General features: G+C 45.9%; 1 protein-coding gene across 3 annotated transcripts in view; it reads right to left on the bottom strand.

The window, feature by feature from the left end:
* Positions 1-15,985, bottom strand: part of SECISBP2L (SECIS binding protein 2 like) — a 1,017,636-nt gene that overhangs the window by 483,100 nt on the left and 518,551 nt on the right. For all 3 annotated transcript variants that reach the window (XM_069624786.1, XM_069624787.1, XM_069624785.1), the window contains 4 exons: positions 9,358-9,525; positions 8,815-8,956; positions 4,307-4,476; positions 3,488-3,620 (listed from right to left, as the gene is read on the bottom strand). In XM_069624786.1, coding sequence (XP_069480887.1) covers positions 3,488-3,620; positions 4,307-4,476; positions 8,815-8,956; positions 9,358-9,525 — 613 coding nt within the window. The remainder of the gene's footprint in view (positions 1-3,487; positions 3,621-4,306; positions 4,477-8,814; positions 8,957-9,357; positions 9,526-15,985) is intronic.

The following is a 15,985-nucleotide window of genomic DNA, read 5'->3' as shown; positions in this document are numbered from 1 at the left end:
GTCTCGATCTACTCCTAGATCGAGATCTCTTTGAGTGCCTATGGCGATCCGATTCCTTCGAATCAGTCGCTTTCTTATGTCTTTTTGACATAGCCTTCTTAGAGGCTTCCCTCCCCACCGGCAGTTTACCTCTCCTCTCACAAAGAGCTTAATCGGTCATGGATTGACAGGACCCGCAGTCGTCGGTTCGGTGACTGGAACCGAGACACCAGAGACAAATCCGGTGGGGATCGGTGATCGACATTTTACATCCACAATCTACACACTTCTTGAACCCCGTCTTGGGTGTCGGAGTTGAAGATGACGGCATTTTCTTCACAGAAAATAGAAGCGCCCCGTTCTCGATAGCGAAGCGATCGGAAAAACAGAACTGAAGCAACGGGCGCGGCTCGAGCTATTTATACCATTGGTGACGTCGACAGAGTATGGAGTCCGTCGAGGGACAATCGACACCACGACCTCGAGCACAGCGCCCTCTGGCGAGAATTTTTTTTTTCCGAAGCAGCGAAGCTGGAGATAACGAATTATCACAAGATGAGGAATACATGGGAGGACACAATCCATTCGAAAGTTACTTTTGAAGTAGCTATTATGATTTTAAGATGGTTGGTTGGTCTTGAGTAGAAAGAGGCAGTGGAAATGATAGCTGCATATTCATTTATAACCGTTTGCATATTGAGTGTTATGGGCAGTGACAATAATAGTAGTAATGTTTCTTTATTTCTTATTTCTCATTACAAAATTAATTACACTATACAAGAGAGTGAAAGAGCATTCATTGAATGTTCATTATTGAGAACCAAGTCAAAAACGTTAGAGCAAATATATGAAGTGTGGGGAATCTATTTGAAGCACTGTATATTGAACATTTTATATGGTGCATATTTTGATATAAAAAGGGTTAGTGGAAGGTTAGAGCAGTGGACCATCAATAATATATGTGACATTAGTAAATCTGTCCTGTGTAAATGAGAAAAGGTAGCAACCCACTGCAGGGGGTTGTTGCCTACTCTCTTCTGATGCACAGTGATGGTTATATGCTTTTTTTTCTCCACCTCTATTCCTACCACAGCCCCTACTGGGGGAGGAGGGTGTCTAGGAGGTTCCCCTAGGGGAGAAATAGCTAGGTGATACACATCACGTCACCTCGCCATAGACCCCGGGCTAATAGAACTGCGTAAGGAGAGTCTTTAGTGTTTTCTCCTACCTCAAGTATCCAGTTGTCAGATTAGTGTGACCAGTTCCAGGACTGCCTTCCAAAATGGTTTACGTATACTTTAAATATTCCCAAGGAAATAATGCATTCAATGAAAGTTAAATTATCCCATTCTGGGTGCTAAATAGTTTTAGAAAACAAATCACTAAAGGTCATTCACAGTAAGTGCCCCCTGTCCTTTTTGCTTTTCCCCTCATGGTTCACAGGCTCCTTTTTCTACCCGTAAATCTCCATAGATTTTGGAGATTTGTATTGGGCAGTCATAACTTGTGCTGACTTGCCTTTTCATCATAACCCTGGGTTTCAGTCTGAGTTAACATTCAGGGTTTGACCAATCCTAAAACTCTGAGGTTAAAGATATTGCAAAGTGGTCCGGAAAGTACTTTTCTGAACATTTAATGACTTCTTAGGCAGTCATTTTCCCTAAAGGTTTTATCATATTACGCTACTCACCTGTAACATACTGCATATCATTTTTTTGCAAAGCTATATAATGCATATATTTTAATACATATAATATGTGGACACTCCTGTATTGAGTGCTGTTGTATGAAACCCTTTACTTCTTTTCCAACCCGTCAACCTTGAGAGTTTAGCCTTGAAGGCTCATTCATGATACCCATTGTAGAGTCGGGCCATGTACTGAGAAGAGCTGCAACCGAGGTGGGCTTGTGGAATACAAGCAAAGGTAAAACCTTGAAATGATTAAACAATTCATGGCCAAACCACAGAAACTCTGTAGAGCTCCAACACATGTGTTTTGTAAATGTGTTGGTGGAGGACTAAGAAGTAGCTCTGCCAATTCCCTGCGTAGGTACCCCTCTTACAATCATAAAGCAGTTGCCTTACTCCACACAGAACAAGCCATAATCTCAAAATAGAGACTTTTCTTGGCATGCGTGCAGCACATCTCAAAGAACATAAAAGCCATCTCTAGGATGTTTCGAGTGCAACTCACAGAAACCTCACAAAAAGCTCCTCTCCAGTTTCAAATGCTTAAATAGTGAGGGTTATAAAATTCTAGTGCTCTCTTCGTTCTAATGTATAGAATTCTTCCTATGCTTTAAATGTATTTGGATGGCAAGGGAGTACAGGGATACCTTTCCCTTGCACCAATTACCTTTCTCGAAGTACAAAAATAGGCAGCTTCAGTGAAAAGTGTTTAGAAGCCAATCTACTTCGAATAAACCACCAGAGCAATCCCAAACTTAGCATGTGAACATTTTAACAGCTAGATGAATGCAGAGTTTGGAGAAAGTTGCTCATGGCGGATTAAGATCCACAGTCTCCCTCTTTCTTTTGATTCCACAGGTGCCAATGTAGGCTTTGCCCACAGGCCAAGATGGGTTTTGTAACTGCTTTGTTAAATGGAGGCTGGTGTTTTTTCAGTCAGTGAGCTTATGCACTTGCTTTTCTATGAAGTGAACTTCACATGCCTCAAAGCTTTCCCGAAAAATGTCAGAAAAAACAAAAACTTGTCTGTAGTCGCTGAGTAGGGACCAGCAAAGCACAAATGAGGAGGCTACAATTTTCGACAGCAAGATAAAATCCAGCATCTGTGGAAAGATAGGGAAAAAGAGGTTCATCCTCACAGTCTTCAGCATCATATCATATGCTTTGTATGACTTGGATCCTCACTCCAGTGATTTCACCCTATATTACAGTAGTGGCTGAACCAAGCCAGTTCTTGAAAGAGGACAACCACTTGCAAAGTGATCTTTTGTGGTTGCAAGCAGAGGCAGGATGGGGATCTCGCTTCTTGCGGCTCTGCCGCTGTAATAAAAGGAGTGATGACTAAGAAAACAGTCAAACCAGCCTACAGGCCCCTTTGTGGACAGAATGCTTATAGAAGCGTTTGCTCACTTGAATTGTAGATTCCAGCACGGTCCTTGTGTCCATGCCCAACATGCAGATTTCCTAGGGCTGCAAAGTAGACCTCTTCCATTTGCATAAACTGCAGGTTTTATACCCTGAGGTGTTTGTCACCCAAAACCAAAACATGTGAGTAAATATTGTAGGAAAAACAAACCCTAAAATCTTTGCTGAGTTCTGAACTCGCATCTGTAGCATACAGAAAAATTGAATTTATATGAGGGAAGTAGGGCACACCTTTGTGGTTAGATGTGGTACAGTGTGTCACTTCCAGTAACATGTGGTGCAGTCAGTTTAGTTCCCCATTTGGCTGTTTTAGTTTCTTTTTAAACATATCTCAGCTTCTATGGATGCATTTTTCTAAAGATGCAGAATCTGTGGAACCATTCCACTTCTTACCTTCTTGAGATGCCAGCTCCTCCGACAGATCATCCATAAAGCTTAAGTGCATATCTTTTTGCTCCTCAGATTCAACAAGACTATGGTCCACAGGCACACGACCTTTTTTCTCCTCCCTCTCTTTGAGAATAATCTGAAAATAAACAAATGCTTTTGGTATAAAGTGTCACATGTAAGTTTATAATTAACAGTTGATGACATAAGGTGTGTGTTGCATGCCCCATCATTTTATTTTGAGAAAAAGTATACCAAAAAGAAACAAAGGTAAAGTTCCTGCTTTAGAATACAAAGCAAAACCTCAAAGCCAGAAGTGATAATGTGAGCAAGGGGAATCATATGTATCGAAGGTGGGTGAACACTGTGGATGATGGAAGCACGATGGGCGAAACAGTGATAGTGACAAGGGTCATGGGGTTGAGTCTCTGTGTGGTTGTGTCTCTGTTGTGTGGTGCAAGCATGGGACAGTTTGCATGTGTCCTTTATCATGTTGTGAAATGTCTCAGTGTTTGCCTGACCAGCAGCATTCAACCAGTAGAAGATAGCTGCTCAAATGTGGAGAAGTTCCATCTGCCCAGAGTACGAAATCCCCCATGGTTACACGCCCGGGTCCCATTCATGTGGGTCATAATTCAGCCCCAGGTGTGCATTCCTCTTTGAGGATGGCATCAGAGGAATAACCGCCACCCCACCTGGCTTTAGGTGTATTCCAATGTGAAGGCGAACACAAGATATTTTTTGTAGATATCATTTGGTCTGTGACTCTTCATACTCTTAAGTGATTATGTGTTTTACTTTGGAAAAAAACAAAGTGATATTTACCTTTTTAAGTGCAGTTGGACGTTTCAATTTAGGAACTTCTTTCTCTTTTCCTCTTTTCACTTTTGGAGCTGTTGAGTCCAAAGGATTGGGGCCGCCCAGCAATGGCTTTGCTTTTGATAGCAACTTTCTGTTAACAAGATCTTTGGTGTGAAAAGGAACAGCACTGCCAACTGTATTGAGGAAAAGTGGATGTCAGTCTTTCCACACTTACATTAATTCCAAAAACAATATTAAAAAGGCAGTTTTCTTACTTTACACAAACAAGCTAATTTGTGTCACCGAATACAGGACCCCGTTTAGCTACAGTCAACGGCATATTTCACATGCTTAGATAATATGAAACGGGTTAAGGCAAGACAAACCTCAATTTGCGAACACTGACTTGTTTGAAAAGGATCAACAAATGTATTATAGAAATTACTGATGTGTCTGTACAAATGCTTTATCCCTTTAAAAAATGTTTTGTCGTTGTAAACTTTATTCGCCCAACAGGCCATAAAAGTACATCCTAACACAAACATTTTCTTAAATTTCCATACTACATCCAAAGAAAAAACCAGGAAGAAAAAGAAAGAAAATAACAGAAAAAAGAAATAACATGCAAGGGCACAATAATTTGAAAGGAAGGGAAGACCCTTATTTAGTCAAGGCACAGTTCAAGGCTTCACAGGCTCAGACCTACAGTGCCTCCCAATCGGCCTTGTCCCCAATGGTCCCCAATGGTGTAAAGTTTGAACCAGATAGAGCATAGGTAAGCCAGCATTTCCACGATGAGGGCATGGGCTAATTAGAATTCGTCTTTTTGCAATCCAAACGTAATTCCCCGAACTGCCTATGACACCTCTGGCCACACTCTGATCCCAAAAGTCCAGTTTTATGGAGTCATGGGGGTTGTCACCCTCGCTGGGCATTACCAGCAAGGTTTCTTTAGATAGAAAAGCACAATCCCCGGTCGTGCGGTGCCAGTGTAGACATTTGATAAATAGGGCATCCATAGGTTCTCGCTTATTGGTATACAATTTGGCTACCCTATGGAGGAATGCTGTAGTGCGTCTTGGCCCTGCATGGGCATTACGCTTAGACATACTCCCCCTGTGGCAGTGACTGCGTGTTCTGGGTTACTTCATGATGGACTAATGAATTCCCATTAACATTGCTCACGAGCCTCCAATGCGAAGGGCGTTGTGTTAAAATCAAGGACTTTGACAGGCATATTAGGTTGCAATGGCATCTCTGGCTTGGGCTGCATTATCTGGGAATAATTATGGGCATTAGGCTCACAAGGGGCAAAGATCGGGAGGGGTGTGACATGGTTGAGATTATGACTTTTGGCATTTTCTTGTGGGAACAGCGGACCAGGAGTAACCTGGATGGTGGCACGTTCCAGTGATGAATTATGGTGTTCTGTAGCAGCAGGTTGATCACAGCAAGACTCCCACCCCCCAGGGCCCCTCACCTCCCTCCCCCTGAGCCTCCATCAGGGTTAAAAAGCAGTTTTTTCTATAGATGCTATTTCCCAAAGCACCTGTTCACAGTTACACCCCCTCACAGTGTGGTCCTCCTTAACAGGTGGATCAGAGGCGGATTGAATACCATGATTAGTCAACTTAGGAGCCCTAAGCGGGGTTAATCAGAGATCGGAACTGGACCATGAGTGCATTGACAGGTAAGGCTGGGGGAGGGCTTAGTTCTGATGATCTCCTCAGTCTCAGTATCCATTAGGGTGGGAGGATGTGGTTTAGAAGTGGGCGAAGGATGAACCTGGGTAGTTCCGAACACAGGTAGACAAACAGGGGCCAAAGTGAAATAGTGGAAGAAGGGGACAGTTGTCGCTGCAACCCCTGCTGCTGTTGGAAATGTCTCCGCCCTGAGGGTTATCAGTTCAAATGAGAGATGTGAAGTAGGAACATCAGAGGCTGCTGGAAAAACAGAAGGAGCACCAGCCATGTGGGTTTCGACTGGGGTTAGAAACAGGGGGGTCTTTTCCGCTAGCAGGGGCTTCCGTCTTTGGCGGTGTCCATGCAAACAGATTTGCTCACAGTTCTGCTACGTCCTTTGAGTATATCCCTATCACCATCTGCGTTGCGTTCCTCCTGATACAGAGCCGGCTGGCAACCCAGATTACTGGGATTACCAGGAATTGCCCCCCCCCCACCTGTTGAATGGAAGAATTTTATTTAAGTACCAGGAAATGATGGATCTCGTTTATGAGAGAATAACCACCCCATCCCCTAACCCCCGTGTTGGTGAACGTAGTGCTGGGTTTTCCCCAGGCAGCAGAGATTAAGTCTGTGACGGAAGTATCTTTCTTGCCGTGACTTGGCTGACCGGTCCCCCTGCTTCTCCTCACAGTTAGTAACTTACGCGTAGACTTTGGTTCTAGGTCATCTTGCAAAATAGACATGGAGGCCAGCTGGAGGTGTGGTGGGGACGCTGGCGCCTCCTTTTGGGAATGTTCCAGGTTTGGCCAGACAGCAACAGTGGACCCATGACGCAACTGTAGCTCACCTTGCTTTCGCTCGGGGTAGACTTCCAAACAGAGACTGAAAATCTTCCAATCAACCGCTTCAGGAAGTATTCAAAACGACCCCAATGCGACCCAGTCCAGTGCAGCCTGCTACCCTGAACACCTGCAGCTCCAAACATAGTGCCCTTGCCCTGCCGCAGTGCTGCCTTGTACCAAAGCAGGAAACAGGAGCCAGGGAGACCAGAGAGTACTGGGACAGCACCAAACACTACACCCTTGTCCAGCCATGGGCTACACCGCTGTGGGACTGCTAGAGATGCCTTATGTCCAGGGGACATGGTCAGAGCATGAAACAGGAGCCAGGGAGACCAGAGATGCCCTGCGACTGCGCCAAGCACTGTGCCCTTGCCCCATCGCAGGCTTCGCTGCTGCAGGGCTCTAGAGCCGCCTTATGTCCAGGAGCCGTGGCTAGACCATGAAACAGGAGCCAGAGACCCCAGAGTCCTGAGACCGCACCAAACACAGTACCCTTTTTCTATCTTAAACAAATTGATGAGAATCTACTCAACTACTGAAATCAGTCAATATGTTTCTTGATAAAATATGGCGCAAACAACTCACATGAAGCTTATTTGTCCTGGATTTATAGATGCTCCTATTTGGTGACACTAACTTTCGCATTACTATTTTATCACTGACTATTACTTTTGGCCCTCAATTAGGTATAGATGAGCAGCATGCTTTTAAATGTCCACTTGACATTGAAACAGCTATTCATTTTTAAATGTTTTTGTGTAAGTGCTAGAAAATGATTACAGCAAAAGGCATAATATCTTTTGTTTGGCACTGTGGATTTAATTTTTACTTTTTGGACCTTACACAGCTACCTTGCCCAATCTTTGTGTCTTGCCTCAATCTGATTATTTTGCTTAAGTTTGAGTCCCCCAACAGGTATCCTATGAGGGGCTTCCTTCTATTCTTATATCATAGGTAACGCTGCTGCCGTTATCCTTAGAAGAGTATTTTCTTTCTGTCTTCGTTTTTATATAACCTCAACTTTCTTGATGGATGTGTTTTTGCTATGTTATATGCATCAATGAGGTAATGCGGTTTAAGGGATGCAAAATATAGATTAAGACTATTGAATGAATTACTGATTTCTCAAGCACTAAAAAAAATAATATATATATATATATATATATATATATATATCAATGCCATCTATTATTGCCTGCTTAGGCTCCAGTGAGTCCAGCATTACAATGGTTTAATTCAGCATGTAACATGACTTGGCCAACTGATTTGTTTGCTACCCTCTAAAAACACGGGTTCTTAAGTAAACATGTTTTATTTTTCCCTACCACTGCATTGCCCTCCCTTCCCTTCCATCAATAAGGTCCATGCATGACCGTAACATCAACACAAGATTATAAATTTCATATCTTGACAGAAGTATACAGTAGACAGGATATTATACACAGAAGCCCCATATTTAAAAATGAACACCTCAAACAAGTAGACATGTAGTTTTACAGGCAATATTAAACCAATAAAAATTGTATACATGAAAACTAATATCTAAAGCATACCTTTACCACATACTACAATATGACTTATGGTACTAACCTAAAACTAGTATTGGCGTTATTAATCTAATCCAGGTCTGCAACCTTTGGCTCTCCAGATATTTTGGACTACAACTCCCATCAGCCCAAGCCAGCAAAGTCAACGGTGAAGGCTTACAGGGTTTGAAGTCCAAAACAACTGGCCACAGTTTGCAGGCCCTGATAGCACACCTGTAATGTATATACTACTGTTTGTCATGTATTATTGCCTGCCCCAAACTGCTTGTAAATAATGGCCAAGTTTGTTTCACTTTGTCTGCATTGAACTTGGCTCAGGTACCTTGCTTCCTTCTCTGCAGAACTCTCAGCTAAGCTGTATATCTTCTTGTTTCTCCTGCGCCCTGATACCGTTGGGTCTGGTGCGCATTATAAATAATAAAACAAACAAACATGGCTTCAAGAAACATGCAACCTACCGGTGTACGATAAAGGCCTGGTGTTGGTGATTTGACGAGCTTTCATTGCTTGCTGCTGTCTTTCAAGAGCAGCCAACATGTCCCCCAAGTCGAGCTGCACAGGGGTTTTACTCTTCTTACCAGATGCCTTTGAGAGAGCTTCCTGTGAATTAAATTCAATATGGTTCAACTGGAATGCTACAGACTGTTTATTTTTACCAATTATAAAAGTATAAATAATTATACGCCCAGAAGTGTTTACTGTAACATTCAGTACTTTTGCAGGTCATCCAGCCTTATTACCAACATTTTTGTTACTGCAGCATTTTTGTACCGAATATTTGCTGAGAAAACGCAGCAGGCGTGACGGTGAGGCAATATGGCATGGTAGTGGGTGGGGCCACCACGCATTTTCATTGCAAAGAAATAGGTAAAAAATACTGCAGTAAAAAAATGTGAGGTAAACCACCATAGAACCCTTTTGCATCACTATTAACATAAAAGAGGAAGAAACAGCAATTTAGGAAAGTACTCCATCAACAAGACTAATACACACAAACTAACCTGAAGTTTCTTCTGCTCCATGCTGATCTCAGAATATTCTTGCGCTGTGGCCAGAGCAGCGGCCAGTGCTTTCTTCTTTTGACTCTTTGCACGTTTGGGCACAGATGTAGTTATAGGGATTGGTGTCTGAACTATGTTGATTGGAGAATTGTCTGGTAAATCTTCGAGCTGAAATGGTGTACCAAATGAGAGATGAGCCCAAGAAGTACAGTAGCACAGAAATCATGGCACTTAAAAATTAATAAATTAATATCTCGGACAGATATGTCTATCTGTCTCAGATAGACATAGCCAATCAAATTATTCATGCTCATCATCAAATCACTTTCACGTAAACCATATTAAACCTTACAAAAGAATAATGTGCAGCCAAGTCTATCATGAAAAAACTGAGTAAGACAGAAGAAGAAAATATATACATACATATATTTCTATAAGCAGAAATGTAAGTTAATCAGTTACAAGTCTCTGGCTACTGCAAAAGCAGAGCACTTCTGAAGTCCTCGGGACCTGTTACTTAACAGTCATAATACACCAAGTCTGCATAGAAGCTATATTTATCTGACAGCATGCAATACACCAAGACAGTAGTTCAATGTTGTTATGAAAGATTTATCTTTTAGGCAACTTTCCCTCCATATTCTATGAACCCTCAAACTTGATGACTTTTTTTTTTATCTTTCCTGACTTTTTACAGTGAAGTGAAGCATTCATCTTACCATTCGTGTTTACCGCATTTGGATACTAAACTGACTGTTTATAGTGTCCAAAGATGGCCGTGCCACAAGATTATTTGCTTGTTCTTTGGCCATTTTGTTCTTTGGCCTTTTTCCTGCCTTGTCAGGTCAGGAAATCCCTAAATGGTCATGCATTTGCCTGGGAAAGCTGCAGCTTTCTTGGGCTAGTGCATGACATTTGTGGATGGAGCCGGGAAGTGGGTTGGGACAGTCTGGCCCCAATTCACAAACTGGTGTCAGTGAGTTTGGTGTGCATGCATGAGGCAGCCCTGAAGTGGTTCTTGCTTGGACGACTGCTGGTTGAATGAGTGTTGCAGATCCTTTCTATTAGAGGGCTTGAGCTTGATCAGTTCTCTGAATTTACAATAAGAATGAGTCCTGCAGCCATTCCAGAGGATCAGAAATGGAGTCAGGAATCCAGTGTAGCTGTGCAGCTGACTGAAGTCTCGAGGACGACTTCCGAACAGGCCTTGCAACCTTTCCTGCAACTGTCCTGGTGAAGCTCTGCTGGACTACCTGATCGTAGAAGGTCCTTGTCAGTGCTTCTCTCCTTGGACTGGTGTGACCAACCAGTCTCAACACCTTCTCACGATAATGCAGCCCGGAGGACTGGCTAGCTCTGAATTGGGCTACCGTGCCAGAAGCGCCGACGTCATGCGTTTACATTTGGAACTTCGGTGGTCGCCAGCTTGTCCTACACGTCACCTTCCTGCCAAGTTTGAGCTTACCAGTATCAAGGGATCCTGTCCTGGAAGTCGGTCTTTGTTCGCGACTGGAAAGATACCTGCTGTCGCCCGTGTGCGATGACTGTCGCTGGGACGAGCCATCTCCCGTCTGGTAAAGTGTCCCGAAGAGCTCTGCCATCGGTGCATGCTGCATTTTTGCCTTCAGTTCCTGGGCTCAACCGGAATCTTCCTTGCACCCGCAGCTCCTGGGCTGGATCCAATGATGGGAAAACCTACCTTCAGCGACTCCCATCCGACCTGCCAAGTCCTTTGGGAAAATTGGAGTAAGGGCAGCGAGTTGTTGCAATATTTACCGATGCCCCCATCTCATCCATTCTAAACGTTTTTGGACCTTGATTTATTCCATTCTTTTGCTTTTTAAACATTTGCTTAAAAAGCTTTTGTAAGTGATAACATATCTTACCTATCCTTGTGAAGTCTTTTGGAACACTTAACCACCAACTCTTCCTGCCTTTGTCCCCTGACCTAAAGGAACTTTGTGAACTGTTGGGCACAAGGCACCATTCAACTTAGGGACTGGACTCAAAGTCAGGGCTTCTATTCTTGTGGACTGATTTTCTCATTGCATAACTACATACCTTCCTTTCAGATGTTTAGGTGAATTGTATGCATTTCGAGAACCAAAGTTGACTGTATATGGCATACTATAGTTACCGTAATCATATTTCTGATGCTTGTATCTGCTTAGATTCACAGGCTTTGCGTTGGCCGACATATAGTGGTAGGCACAAAGAAATGCACATGTTTTTGAAGTTCGAAAAGGGACGTTGACTGGGCGTGTTTGTGATATTATCCCTAGTGAGACGTCTACTGTACCCATGATCCCGCATGTGTCGAGGTCCCTCAGATCATTTATTTCTGACAAGAGGGAGTAAGAAGTGTATGTGTGGAGAATAAGTAAATTGTGCTGAGGTGTGAAACATCTATGATTTGCCGTAGAAACCTCAACTCCAAGAGGGGAGGAAGAGTGGGTGCAGGGGAATCTAAGCAGATTCAAGCATCAGAAATATGATTTTGTTAAGTAATGTATGTCTTCTGAGGCTTGTGGATCTACTTAGAATCACATGCTTTGCCTAGATTAGCGAGCATTACTTGGAGAAGGAAGTAGGTTATTTGAAGGTAGAGCGGCAAAAAGATGTTTTAACACCAGCTGACACACCTGTGTGTCAACTTTAAAATGTGTATCTAAACAGTAATGTTGTGTGAAGGTATGAACAGAACTACAAGTGACAGGCTTACAAATGGCATCTAAGGGTATCAATTCGCAGCGCTGAAATCCTGCAGGAGCAGACGAATAGCCCACGAGATCCCCCAGACCGGTACACCCAACAGGTGATTGGAACAACTATTGAGTTGACCAGACCGGGGGAACGTGGAGTGGAAAAAATAAATGGTCAGGATTCCTCCGATTCCCTTCAACTCCAAGACGAGACTGTACACTGGAAAACCTGTAATAAACACAGCATTAATTTAGCATGAACCTTTATACACTTACACTTGAAAATAAATATATATATGGGGCGCTGTTGAGCAGCCTGCAAGATGGCTGCCTAGCTTCTAGCTCCGTGCCCAACTGCCGAATATCCGTTAAGATCAGCGGGCTCATCAGTGATCCGGCGACTGAAACCAGCATGCTGTGAGGGTGAATTCTCGGGCAGCTGATAGACGTGCTCCCGAGTGAAAAACGGAGTGAATTGCCTGTGCTCAGGCTCTTTCCCCTCTGCCTGGCGGACTACCTCCTCTGCTGTTGTGGCCTGTCGGGCTGCACACTGCTGTCGTGAGCCTGGCTCCCTGTTTCTGCCGAGCCCAGCTCCTTCTGCGCCGGACCCTATATTTTTCATGGCGCAGGGCGCCTGCGCCCCGCCGCGGTGCTGGACTTCTCCCCCACACCTGGCTACCCGGAGACGTCTGCGGTGTGGCTGGAGCCACCTAGACTGGTGACATTGCGGCCCCCTGCTGCATCGTGGGAGCTGCTGGAGCTGCGCGACTCCCGCGCTGGGGGTGTGTGCGGCTCTTCACCCCCCCCGCTCAGCTGACTCCTCTCCTGCCCCGCGGGGCGCTGCCTGGCTGCTGGGCTGTGGGGCTGAGGGGCACCGTGCCGCGGTGTCGGCGGACATCTGCCTTGGCCCCTGTCCTTGGACGATTGGTGTGGTGCTCTCGGTGGGGCGGCTGTGCGTGGGTGGCTGGGGGCCGGTTCACAGCACACCCTTCGCCCTTGCTTTGCTCGGCCCCGGCGGTCCCTGTGCATCCTGCGGCTGGGGCTGGACCCCTCCCCCCCATCTTTTCGGCGCGGGTGCCCTGGTGTGGCCCGCGTCCATCAAGGATCCTTCTGCTGTGGGGGCGGCCCTATTGCTATACACGCTGCCGGGCGGGGGGACCTCAGTGGCGGCGCCCTTCCTCCATCGAGCCCCGCTGTTCTGACGGTCTTCCCGCGCAAGGGGGGGTACATAAGGCCCATCTTCATTGAAATGCACTGTGGCATCGGGGACACCATGCGCATCCGCAGGGAGCAGAGGGGCGCCCCCCCCATCGCCCTTGGCTGCGCCGCTTTGACCTTGTGCATTTGATCCCCCCCACTCATCCTGCGGCCTCCCCGGGCTCCTCAGCGCTGCATTACTCCTTTCCATTATTCAACCGGTTGCCTGGGGCTGCATTACCCGTCACTGCGGAGCACCATATCTCATATAGCGCCCCCCCACCGGTCTACTCTTCGACTGGCTCATGATATCCCTACAAGAAAACTGTCAAATAACCCACTCTGAGCTGGAAATCGGGTACTTCAGAGCGGGGCCACCTGCTGCCAACCCCTTCTGCGCTCGACGTGGCCGCTGGTGAGACAGTCTTCCCTTCTTAACTGCTTTGGTGTAGGCTTCGCTGAAGGACCTGTGGGCTGCCGACCATACGCCTTGCTGACCTCAACCCTGGTTTGCTCCATTGAACTCTGGCAATATGTCAAACAAGTCCTGTGGTGCTAATAAAGCGGGAACAATGGATAAGTATGCCAAGTCGATCCCCAGGCAGGAGCAGGGCGAGTCTGCTTCGAATCACGACGACGCTAGTCCGCCACCTGACCCCCCCCCCAACCTGATTTGGCAATGCTAATGGAGGCCATGGCAAAGAATTTTGCTTCCTTGCACGAGAAGTGAGATGATATCAACGCGAGTATGGCCTCCATGAGGACCAAACTAGACCAACATGGGTCTCGACTAACGGAGGCGGAGACTAGAATTGGAGTTAATGAAGACAAGGTTCACTCTCTCCGGAGCACGGTCTCTGATCTGGTGCGGGATATGAAGCAAGTCAAGGCGAAATGCGACGACTTGGAGTCTAGATCCCGAAGAAACAATATCTGCATTGTGGGTGTTCCGGAGTCGGCCCTTAAAGGAAGAAAGGAGGAGGCGGTTGAAAGTCTTCTTAGAGACCTCCTAGACAACCCCCAACTTTCACCGCTCTTCGCGATTGAACGCGCTCACCGTGCGCTTGCCCCGCGCCCCAAACCGAGTGACTTTCCCAGACCAATTATTGCAAAGGTCCTCAGTTACAGGGACAGGGACCACATACTGCACCTTGCCCGTGAGAAGGGTGAACTGAGACTGGAGTCACACATCATCCAAATTTTCCCGGATTTTTCTGTCAGCGTGCAGATGGAGCACAGGCAATTCAATGGCGTGAAAAAGATGCTCAGGGAAAGGAAAATTGAATATGCCATACTCCTCCCGGCACGCTTGAAATTCACCCACCACAATAAACTATACTTTTTCATGGTCCCTGATGAGGCAGTGAAGTTTATTGAATCTCATGTTCCACTCCCCGATCTGGTGGACAAACCAGTAGACAATGCCTGAGGTGGCGTTTGCTTGTCACTGAGTGGGCCCCCCGGGTGCACTTCTGTTCTGCCCTGTCGGGTGGGGGACTTATAGCTGCACGGGGGACCGCATTCAGCGCCGGTGCAGCTAGACAGTCCTCTCTCACTCCTACTTTGGCCCTTGCTGCAACTCATTGCTTTGTACATGCTAATTTTCTCTTGTTTGTTACAATTTAGCACAGTGGTCTATTTGTAATTGAAATGTTATTTACCGCTGGAGGCTCTTCAGTGCAATTGCTCCATACTCCTAGCTTAGTTGGGTAAACGGCAGTGGCAACCCCCACTGCAGTTGCAATGCCAAGGTTGGCAGGTTGTTTCCTCTGGGCTTGCCCTTGTTGGGCATACAGGCAGGCGCTGCCCTTCTGGGTTTGGCACGCCTTTGCCTGGTTCTTGGGTGGGTCTGGTGCACTGCTGAGTTGGGGTGGGCAGTGAGGGTGGTGGGGGTGATGGGGAGGGGTGTTATGAAAAAATGGCAAGGAAACTGTGGCTGGTGAAGCGGGTGACGCATTGAACCATCGGCAGCTCCTACATGGTCACAGAGCGATGCTGTGCGGTGCTGCGATACCTTATTAAATTACAGTATGGCTGTCAAGCTAATGACATGGCACATACAGGGATCAAGCAATTTCACTAAGGCTCGTAGTATAGTTGCGTATGCCCAGAGACATGGGATCAAAATACTTCTCCTGCAAGAAACCCATGTTCTTAACCGCCTCTCATCCTCGCTAGCTCCGACATGGGGCACCAATACATTTTACACTACCTACTCCTCTCAGTCCAGGTTTTTTTTTTTAACCTTGATCCACAAATCTGTGTAATTCTTCTTGCGCACGAGCCACATAGACCCTGGGGGTAGATATGTGATTCTTCATTGCCTGCTACACAACATTGAATGTCTTCTGGTGAACACACATGCTCCAAACACAGATGCCCCTGAATTTTTCGATGGGGTAATGGCTGTGCTGACGAGATATATTGGGATTGCAATCATTTGGGGGGGGGGGACATGAACCTTATTCTAGATAATGTGCTCGACAGATCGGGCACCGCAACTAGAAATTTGTCTAGGGCCGCCCATCGGCTCCACACCCACATGGGTTCTGCTAGCCTGTGTGATGCCTGGAGAGTGCTCCATCAGGGAGTATACTTTCTATGACAGCCACTCTAGGATAGACCTATTCCTCATATCAACTGGGCTAATGGGGAAAACGTATGGCATGCAGATACTACCACGCACGCTTTCTGATCACTCCCCGGTGATACTTGAGATCACACTGCGG

Source organism: Ambystoma mexicanum, chromosome 11 (genome assembly GCF_040938575.1).
Source record: "Ambystoma mexicanum isolate Mex_15411 chromosome 11, UKY_AmexF1_1, whole genome shotgun sequence".
NCBI classification, from domain to species: domain Eukaryota; kingdom Metazoa; phylum Chordata; class Amphibia; order Caudata; family Ambystomatidae; genus Ambystoma; species Ambystoma mexicanum.
Note: the sequence above shows the minus strand (reverse complement) of the source record. Positions and strands in the feature narration are given on the sequence as shown.